The following is a 10,607-nucleotide window of genomic DNA, read 5'->3' on the forward strand; positions in this document are numbered from 1 at the left end:
GTATCAGCTTTAACAACCTTATCGGTTAAGATCTTTATTAGTTTAGCAAGAGACTCTATATCGGATGAGGTGGCGGGTACGATGGAAGAAGTGGCTATTTCAGCTGTTTTTCTTTCGATCTCTTCGGGCAATTCCCGAACGGAGCCCGTATCCACAGGCGGATCCTCTGTAGCTAGTTTGGTTGCTGCGCGTGTATCTTTCTTTGGTCCCATCTCTTTCTTTGGTCCCATCTTGATTCTTTCAGTCGATATAGTTAGTTGAAGATCTCAGTTAATATATACGTCGAGGTTTAAACACATTGGTGTTTTTGAAGCAAACATTTGTTTTTAAACGGGAGAGGAGCTGTGACCAATGCGACCATTACATGCTGACGCTAAACCGGAAGTCGTATTGTATTGTATTGTATTGTATTGTATGTTTTGTATCCTATGTTAAGGACCCCCTCGAAAACGAGATAGCATATCTCAAGGGGTTTATCCTTCTAATACATTTCAAATTTCAATAAATGTCATTATGAATTGAAAATGGAGGACCCTGATGCAAACAAGATGAAAGTCTTTCTCTGGTCTGCATCCCCTTAACCTGTTAAGCCGTAAGGTCCCCTAATTGATCAATAGAGACCGTATTAGATCCCCAATTATCATATCATGGGGTATCATTGGAAGATGACTTGAGAGTTGAACAAACAAAGCTTTATACTGCAGCAGTGGAGGAAAGGACTCTGTTTGTGATCGACTCTCCACCTGACGGTCCCTCTCTCCTCCTGCTCTCCTCCAGATGACGCAGGAGCAGTACATCCTAGCCGCCCAGCCCAACCCCCTCCACCAGCGCGGGCCGTCGGTGTGCGGCGCCCAGATGTACCCGGCAGTCGGCATCTACGGCTGGAGGAAGAGGTGCCTCTACTTCTTCATCCTCCTCCTCCTCGTCACCATGATCGTCAACCTGGCCCTCACCATATGGATACTGAAGGTCATGAACTTCACACCGGTAAGAAGCTGGCTTTTCCTTTCTTGATCTCTTGGCAGTGATTGGTTAATTGGTTGATGGGTTGCTGCGTGTTTTCTCCTCTCTTTGCGATTCAGCTTTTTAATCTGCGACAGAATTACACTCCATCTACGGTTTAGCTCATGTGTTGACATTGTGCAATAGCGTGTGGGTGTGTGTATGTACGCCTCCATTGTGTATGTTTGTGTGTGTGGCATTGTTTCCTTTCATATTCCCTCTGGTTGCGTGCGGTCAGGGGTTCTCCCCACTCTGCCTCCAATATCCCATAATACCCCGGGGCTTCGGGGACGGCAGAGGGATAATATATATGCAAATGAGGAGAGATCCGCTGACCTCGGTCACCCCCCTTCTTCCACCTCTCCCTAGTAAAGACTTCTGTTTCAATCAATGACTTCCCTGAAAGAGTGGGAAAGAGAGAGAGAGGCCCTCAACTCTCCAATGTCTGGGCTTTTTTGGAATTCTGACCCCCCCCCCCCCCCCCCCCCCTCCCTTTCTGGGGCCTTTAGGGGGATTTTCAATATTTTAATTCTTTACATAATATGAAAGTACAGTTTCATACCTTCAAAATAAGCCATTGATTGTACAAATCAGGCAGATACTTTTCAATCAATGTCTTATGAAACATGCTGATAACACTCTACCCAATCCTGAGATACAGACCTTCTAAGAATCGAAAGACATTTCTCAGCCATTGCTGAATGACAGCATGACCCAGAAAGCAATGTAACCCCCCTCACTTAACACATTCAGCCCTGCCTTTGTTAGTAAAAATGTTTGTGACACCAAAGACCAGCAGCGTCCATTGTCTACTGCACACACACAGAACACACACACACACAGAACACACACATGCACGCACGCACGCATGCATGTACGCACGCACGCACGCACGCACGCACGCATGCACGCACGCACGCACGCACGCACGCACGCACGCACGCACGCACACACACACACACACACACACACACACACACACACACACACACACACACACACACACACACACACACACACACACACACACACACACACATAATGGCAAGACGTATTTGCTCCCTTTGCGTAATTCTAAGTAGTGTTCATAGAGTAGACTATCTGAACCCTGAAAGGTGTTGACTCATGGGAATTAAACTGATGATGAAAAGGAGAAAGTCACGCGCTGATTCCCACCTGCTGTAACATGGTTCATGAGTCACAGTCATTTTAGATGTAACATAAAAGCTCCTTTTTCCTGAATACTGTTTCCTCAATCATTGATAGGCGTGCACTGCGTTAACCCTTGCTTTTTTTTTATCATAAATCGATCAATAGAGACCGTATTAGATCCCCACATGGGGTATCATTGGAAAGTCACACTCATTGGCTAAAACCCTGTCCAAAAATGTCAGAGATCGCCAAATGATTGACGGAGCTAGAGCCCAGGAGTCGTGTATGTGGTGTGTAGCCTACTCTGCTGTGTACTTTGGCGCACGCCTCACATATCGGCATGTAACTCGAGAACCGCGGAACGAATTTTGTCGCCTGAAACGGCAATCGACAGGCAACAAATAGGGATTTATTCTTTATATATATTGTATTAAAAGAAATGCACAACCGAGCCGCTAGAGGTCGGCAAAGTGGCAGGTCGCGAATCATCCCACATGTGGGCCCTTGGATGTTAAGAGTTTGTGTTTCTTTTTCAAATGTAGCCAAGAGTAAATACTGTAACCCTATCAAAACAGCAGTCAAAGTGCATATTTTCATTTTTACTGATGTTTTTAAGTATGAATGAAAATATGAATTTATCAGAAAAATACAAATTATATCTCTTTTATCGTAAAACCGTGAGGAAATGACTAAATGACTAACACTGCCATTGGAAAGAAGAGCCTTTTCCCTATCCATAGATGTATGATTTGGTCATAATAAGGTCAAGGGCAAGCTCAAGGTAAAATATGAATGTATAATTAAAATGGATTATAATTTATTACTGTATCTACAAATCCTGTTTAATCATCTTCCCTCTATTCCTTTGCTTCGATTTTTTTGTACACTTGATCTCAATAATGTGTTGAATGAGCTCAGGGTAGCAAACTCGGTGGCTGCACAATTGTAACATGGTGTTATTCACGGCAAAGGAAGCATACTAGGACCGCTACTGTTCCTAATTTATGCAAATGACATGTAGTCAGCTTGTGACTGCAACTAGTTCCTGTTTGCGGACGACTCAGCCCTGCTGGTCTCTGACAAGAACAAGTTACAGGTTGAAAAAACCCTCAGCTCGGAACTAGGCAAAATCTGCATATGGCTCACTGATAACAAACTATCATTACACATGGGCAAAACAGAGTCCATTCTCTTCGGTTCAAATAACAAACTCAGCAAGACCGACGGCTTCTCAGTTACAGTGGGTGACAATATTGTCACAAGGAAAGATGAAATTACCTACCTGGGTTCCATCCTAGAGGCTAATCTCTCCTGTGACAAAATGGCATCCAATGTAATAAAAAAAAGTCAACCAACGAAGTCGATTCTTGTACCGGATCTCCTCTTTGGTAAACAAGAATACCCTGAAGACTGTGGCAGGAGCACTTATTCAAGGGTACTACGACTATGCTTGCACCTCATGGTACCAAAGCACCTCAAAGGCGCTAAAAACAAAATTACAAACATCTCAAAACAAACTGGTCAGACTACTGCTTGACCTTACTCCTAGAACCCACCTCACCCCTGCCCACTTTGACAACCTAGGATGGCTTAGAGTAGACGACAGAGTACAGCAACTTGCAATGGGCCTGGTCTACAAGATACACTACACCACTAAGATACCCATGTGCATGTCGAAATACTTCCCAAAGGTCAGTGAATACCACGATCACAACACCAGAGGGAGCTCCACAAATCATGTTAAACCCAGATTCGGCTCAAACAAGGGACTAAACACGTTTCGCAATTATGCCACATCAATGTGGAACGCCCTACCCAAAGCTGTAAAGGAATGTGAATCACTACCCACTTTCAAAACCACTCTCAAGGGACACCTACGGGAGACTGCAATTCGAAACTGGCCCCTGTAAATGTCCTAAGCCAACCCCCTCCAATGTACAGTAATTTACCTAGTATGGTTGTCAATATTCCAATGTACATTTTTGCTTGTTTATACAGTGTTTCTCCCCCCCCCCCCCCCCCCCCCCCCAACCACCTCCAATGTAAATTACCCAGTATGGTTGTCAATATCCCAATGTACCCAACCCCCCCCACACAACCCCACCCAACCTCCTCCAATGTACAGTTTCTACGTCAAATGTATAAACTCCCCTTTCTTGACTCTTTTTGTATCACAAACAGTACTGTATTTGCAAATCTGGTATGTCATAAATGTATAGATGTAGCAGTACTGTCTATCTAGGACCTATCTCAATCCCTGCCCTCTTTTCTTGATACTCCAATCACAACTTGTACCCATTCTGCAATCTGTTAATAAAGTTTTCAATCAATCAATCAATCAATCAATCAAAGATGCAAAAAAGATTCATCATTTATATTCTCATTTGTTTCATCACAATTTACTCAAGCCTAGTAACAGACACAATATTTCTGACACTGGGAATACATACCCACAGGTCCCTAGACGTTCCTAGATAACAAGAACATGTAAATTGACCTTGTAGAAGTGGAGCAATCTTCCATTTACTTGGGCATGTACCTTTAGGCGAAACTTCTGAAAATAGGGCTACAGCTTAACAGCTTAAGAGATCTAGTAGAACAGATATAATAACCCCTTGGTTCTATCAGGAGTCGTCGTTCATAATAGCATGCACATTATTGTGCTGTATATACCATTATATATACATTTATATTGACCACATATTCTGTATATATATATATATATATATATATATATATATATATATATATATATATATATATATATATATATATCTCAATATACCTGAATATAATCGTGCTATATACACCTGTATATAACCCATATATCTATGTATGATAGCATATACAATAGTGCTGTATATACCGGATATATACATTTATATATTTATATTTACAGCATATATACTGTATATATATATATATATATATATATATATATATATATATATATATATATATATATATATATATATATATAGCTTTCCATTTGAGGACGTTTCCCTAGTGTTTGGAAAACAGCACATATAAGAAATCTTGATAAACAACCATCGACCAATTTCTAAATTACCCTGTTTAGCAAAAGTCACAGAATTATTATTGAACAGCCAAATTTTAACCCCACACCAATCCAGATTTTTTGCAAATCATAGTAGCCTATGTCAGTTGTCAACAGTCAATAATGATTTTTTTTATCCACTTTTTCTCCTCCTGTTTTTCTGTGTTTTTCTCCCATCCCAATTTAGTCGTTATGCCAATCCCCCCCCTCCCCCTCCTGGCCGTTGCTTGCATGTGCCCCCCACTGGTCGGTCTAGGGAGGGTTGATAGATACTATCACATGTCCCCTCCGATATATATGGAGTCAGCCAGCCACTTCTTTTTACCTGCCAGCGCGGACTCTCATTGGTGAGGTGTAACGTGTGGGAGGCTCACACTACCCTCACCATCTCCATTCCCCGCTGTGCAGGCGCCCTGACCGACCTGTAGGAGCCGCTGTTTACAACAACCAGAATACCACCCCACCGGCTTCCCTCCCTCTGACTCTGCCAATTGAGCCAGTATGACGGCCGGCCAAGCCGGAGGCAACGCTGACAGCCGGATTCGATACCAGTGTCTCTCGCGTTGGTGACGAGCGCTTAGTCCGCTGCGCCACCCAGCCGCCTAACAGTCAATAATGATTTAACCTGTTATGCCCTAGCCCTATTTTCTGAAAATCCGCCTAAAAATACATACCTAAGTAAATGGAAGATTGCTCCACTTCTACAAGGACCATTTGCATGTTCTTTGTTATGGGGTGGTAGGTGTGTAGGACCCAGGTGCAGTGCAGAACAGATAAGACAAGAGGCAGGTGTTGGTTTTCAAATAAAAGGTACTCTTTTATTTAGAGTAGAAAAGGGTACACGCAGACGAGGGCATATAAATAAAAGGGGAGATACATCTGTCTCCAAAAACATGTTAGAGCACAAACACATAGACTTATATATACAATAAATGGGGAAAGCAAAGGGGAAAAAACAATGTCTCAAAAACATGTTACAAAAGAAATACGTCGGGCGACGGTGCTGCATATGCACACAATAAAGTCATACAAGCGATATGGAAAAAACACGGCAATTAATACAAAGGGCGAACAGACTTATTCTCCATGGCAGGAGCGATAAGTGTTACTCACATAGGCACTACTCACGGGCAGTCTGTTGATCGACTCACGGTGTCTGTAATAATACGGAAGCCACCTTAACTAGACACACCAGGTGCCAATGAATGCAATTAGGGCAGATAGACAGGTCAATTACCACCAGGTAACTCTAGGGCTTTGCTCCCTGAGGAGAGCAAAACCCCAAACAATACAGTTCTTGGTATCTAGGGACATCTATGGATCTCAGGGAATGTATTCCCAGTGTCAGAAATATTGTGTCTGTTACTAGGCTAGAGTAAATTGTGACGAAACAAAGGGGAATATAAATCATGATTTTTCTTTGCATATTTGACAGTGAATTACACCATGCTAAAAATGACCAGACATGGAAAAACTGAGCCACTGAGCTTGTTCAGCACCTTCTTGAGATTGCGTGTACAAAATCTAAGGAAATTAATAAAGGGAAGATGATTAAACAGACGGTTTTATAGATACAGTACTGATTTCTGCCATCCGGACACATGCAATTTGACATATTATTATAGAATATAGAATATCAGGCCTATAAATTACCTTATTATAGCCAACTTGCACATCTATGGATCGGGCCAAATCTACTCTTTCCAATGCCCGATTTCAATTTGGATTTAGTATCACCAGACGTGCAGGAAGAACCGAAAATGAAATCTACTGTATGTACAGTTCCATTATTATAATGGATATGGCTTTGCCATTTTGGATCGGATTGCAACGGGGATCGTTGCTACAGTAAATGTTCACAGAAGGTAGACACACTAACTGTGCTCCAATCTATGCCAATAACATTCAGTTTTGTGATAGAGAATCCAGAGAAACAAGAGAAATAAAAAAAAATCATACAGAAGTAATTTGTTTGCAGGAAGCTGGAATCGGCTGGGAAACATAGTTTTTCGAAATTTCAACAGTCATTGAGAACTCTGGATGCCCTCTCCTCATATGATTAATTTGGCGACGCGCGCCAATTAAAAATGGTGGATATTCGCTAAATTATAAACACATTCCATAAACTAAAATCTCACTAATAACACTTTAACCTATTGGTAAACAAACATATTGCTGAAAATATACACTATGACTGCTATTGTGACATGGTTAGGGTCTTTACTCTTGGATACATTTGAAAAGAAAATTTTACTTAATGTCATACAGTCTGGAGAGATTGATTTATGACGTGATGTCATTTTGGGACCGGTACCGGACCTGTCATGCTTAAGAGTTTAATAACTGCATTAGATAATAGAAAAAAATGGTAATATTAGTCTTGATAGAGTGGCTCATGACTGGTTCTGTGACTATTTGTATGGGAGGCGTCAGTGTGTGTAAACTAAAGAGAGTGACTGTCAGATGTTGGAAGAGAGGGACAGAGATACTAAAGAGAGTGACCATCAGATGATGGAAGAAAGAAACAGATATACTAAAGAGAGTGACCATCAGGTGATGGAAGAGAGAGACAGAGATATTAAAGATAGTGACTGTCAGGTGATGGAAGAGAGATAGACAGAGATACTAAAGAGAGTGACCGTCAGATGATGGAAGAGAGAGACAGAGATACTGAAGAGAGTGACCGTCAGATGATGGAAGAGAGAGACAGAGATACTAAAGAGAGTGACCGTCAGATGATGGAAGAGAGAGACAGAGATACTAAAGAGAGTGACCGTCAGATGATGGAAGAAAGAGACAGATATACTAAAGAGAGTAACCGTCAGGTGATGGAAGAGAGAGACAGAGATATTAAAGAGAGTGACCGTCAGATCAGGGCTCCAGAGTGCGACCATTTTAGTCGCACTGTGTGACCGGAAATCTGTTCAGTGCGACTTAATGTTTTCCCTTGTCGCACTGGTGCAGCTCCCAGTATGTCTGTCTGTGTGTATGTGTGTGTGTGGGGTAGCGTCTTTCCCCCGTGGCCATGTGCGTTCTCAAAAAAATATATAAAATAAAAAATAATATCTGCCTTTGAATCTCTGCATTCTGCAAAGACCAGCCCCGATCTGCCTCTGATTGGCTCTGATCATCACCCTGAAATTCGTATTCGCTGAATGACGGGCTAAACCGAACCTAAGCAAAACAGAATTGCTCCACCTGCCGGCCAAATCCTCCCCCCTAACCGACCTTTCAATCACAGTCGAGAATGCAGCTGTGACTGCGTCCCCGACCGCCAAGAACCTTGGTGTTGTCCTCGACGACCAGTTGAACTTCTCTGCTCACATCGCAGCGACGACCAGAACCTGCCGATTCCTCCTGAGCAACGTCAGAAGGATCCGCCCCTTCCTGACAAAAGAAGCCACCCAACTCCTCGTCCAATCAACAGTCATCTCCCGCCTCGACTACTGCAATGCACTGCTCGCTGGCCTCCTGGCCACTGCCACTAAGCCTCTTCAACTCATTCAGAACGCAGCGGCCCGCCTGATCTCAAACCTACCGAAGTCGGCCCATGTCACCCCACTTCTTAGGGACCTGCACTGGCTCCCCATTGCTGCACGAATCCGCTTCAAGGCCCTCGACCTAGCATACCGTGCGGCAAAGGGAACCGCTCCCGCCTACCTCCGGTCAATGGTCTCTAACTACACACCCTCAAGACCCCTACGCTCTGCATCTTCTGGCCGCCTCAGACCTACTCCTATCCAAGCTCCGGGAGGGTCATCAAAGAGAAGTCGCCTATTCTCAGTCCTTGCCCCACAATGGTGGAATGAACTACCCACCCCAGTTAGGACAGCCGAATCACGTCCAATCTTTCGCCGTCGACTAAAGACGCACTTCTTCAACCATTATCTGAATTAAAAAAAATAAAATAAAAAATCTAACCCTAACTAACCGTACTGTCATGCACTTGTCCTAATAAACTAACCTACACTGTAGCACTCAACACTTTGATGAACATTGTTGCTCAGCTGATAGAGTTGTGCCCTTCCTGATGGCTTGTCGTACAGAACTTGTAAGTCGCTTTGGATAAAAGCGTCAGCTAAATGACTAAATGTAAATGTAAATGTAAACAAAATGAGCATCAACTTTCCGAATTGAAACGATAAATAAGCACTTGTCTCATACTGGTTTCATAATACAACGTTTCCGAATGGACGTTTGGATTAAACAAAGTGTATGCAGTGATGCTTTTCCAGCAGAACACAAGCTGCTTAACGTTACACAGGTATGTTATGCACGTTAATTAAGCTATGTAACGTTAGAGCGTAGCTAACGTTAAGATAGCAGTAGCCGTCGGCCAACAAAGTTGTTTCAACAAATGTATTCACAAAATGGATTATCATTCAAACGTTATTGAAGCCTCCATGACCAGTAAGTAGGTACTACTACTCAACCGCAGCAATGTGCGCTTGACAGTACTGAACTAGAAAAAACCTGTGAGTAAGTCAAGTACGCTGGAGTGAGGCGTGGACGGAAGTGGCCATTTTTCAAAATAAAATACCAGAGGGAGGTGTAGTGGTTACGTGATTGCTATTTCCGGCCGGTCTACCATCTTGAAAACACAATGTATTTGCGCATTGCCCATTTCTAAATATATTCGTTTAAAACAAATAAAGCATCACATTTGCATGGTGTACCTTTCTGTGCGTATTCGTCCACAATCTATAGTGCTTTCACGAGTATAAATAAAGGTTTGAAATGAAAAAAAAAATTAAAAATAGCTCAACATGAAAATATTCGCAATTAATTGTAAAAAAAAAAAGCCGAATTTTTTTAAACCAAAAATGCTTAACAATAATGTTAGTGATAGAAAGGAACTCATTTTGTGCAACAATGGAAAGCTTTCCAATGTTCATGTGGTAGAATTGTTACAATAGCCGATAGCCGATAATCCATTTTCCCAATGATAAATCCCTATACGGGTGGACCTCGCGGGCGGTCCAAAGTGACGTCAGACTACACCTCCCTATTTAGGAGCAAATTGTTTGCATGATTAAAAACGATGGTTCGAACATCCATTTGAAAAACCCTGGCGAATGTTCAAATCCCAAAAACAGGCTTGGGGACAGCTCTAACTGGAGCTGAGCTGAATGTGTTAAAATAGACATAAAAAAGTGAAGGATTGGACTTTGTGAACTAACTGTAATACAATGGGTCTCATTCTCCAACGGACTTACGACAAAAAGGGCTTTCTCTTAGGGCCATTTGAGACCTTTTCGGGCAAGACATGAATATAGACAATATATTATAATATAATATTAATTATATATGTTTTATTGGGACGGTTGGCAACGGCAAAAGGCGCAGTGAAAATCTTTGGGTGCACCTAAATGATGTGCTGGTGCACCTAAATGAA

General features: G+C 42.3%; 1 protein-coding gene across 1 annotated transcript in view; it reads left to right on the forward strand.

The window, feature by feature from the left end:
- Positions 1-777: 777 nt before the first annotated feature.
- The window catches only part of sgcz (sarcoglycan zeta), a gene marked incomplete at both ends in the record, with an annotated part of 840,223 nt that continues 830,393 nt past the window's right edge, over positions 778-10,607 (forward strand). Inside the window, one exon of the mRNA XM_084318679.1 lies at positions 778-987. Coding sequence (XP_084174805.1) covers positions 778-987 — 210 coding nt within the window. The remainder of the gene's footprint in view (positions 988-10,607) is intronic.

This window comes from Notolepis coatsorum (assembly GCF_963971535.1).
Source record: "Notolepis coatsorum genome assembly, chromosome: 7".
In the NCBI taxonomy this organism is placed as follows: domain Eukaryota; kingdom Metazoa; phylum Chordata; class Actinopteri; order Aulopiformes; family Paralepididae; genus Notolepis; species Notolepis coatsorum.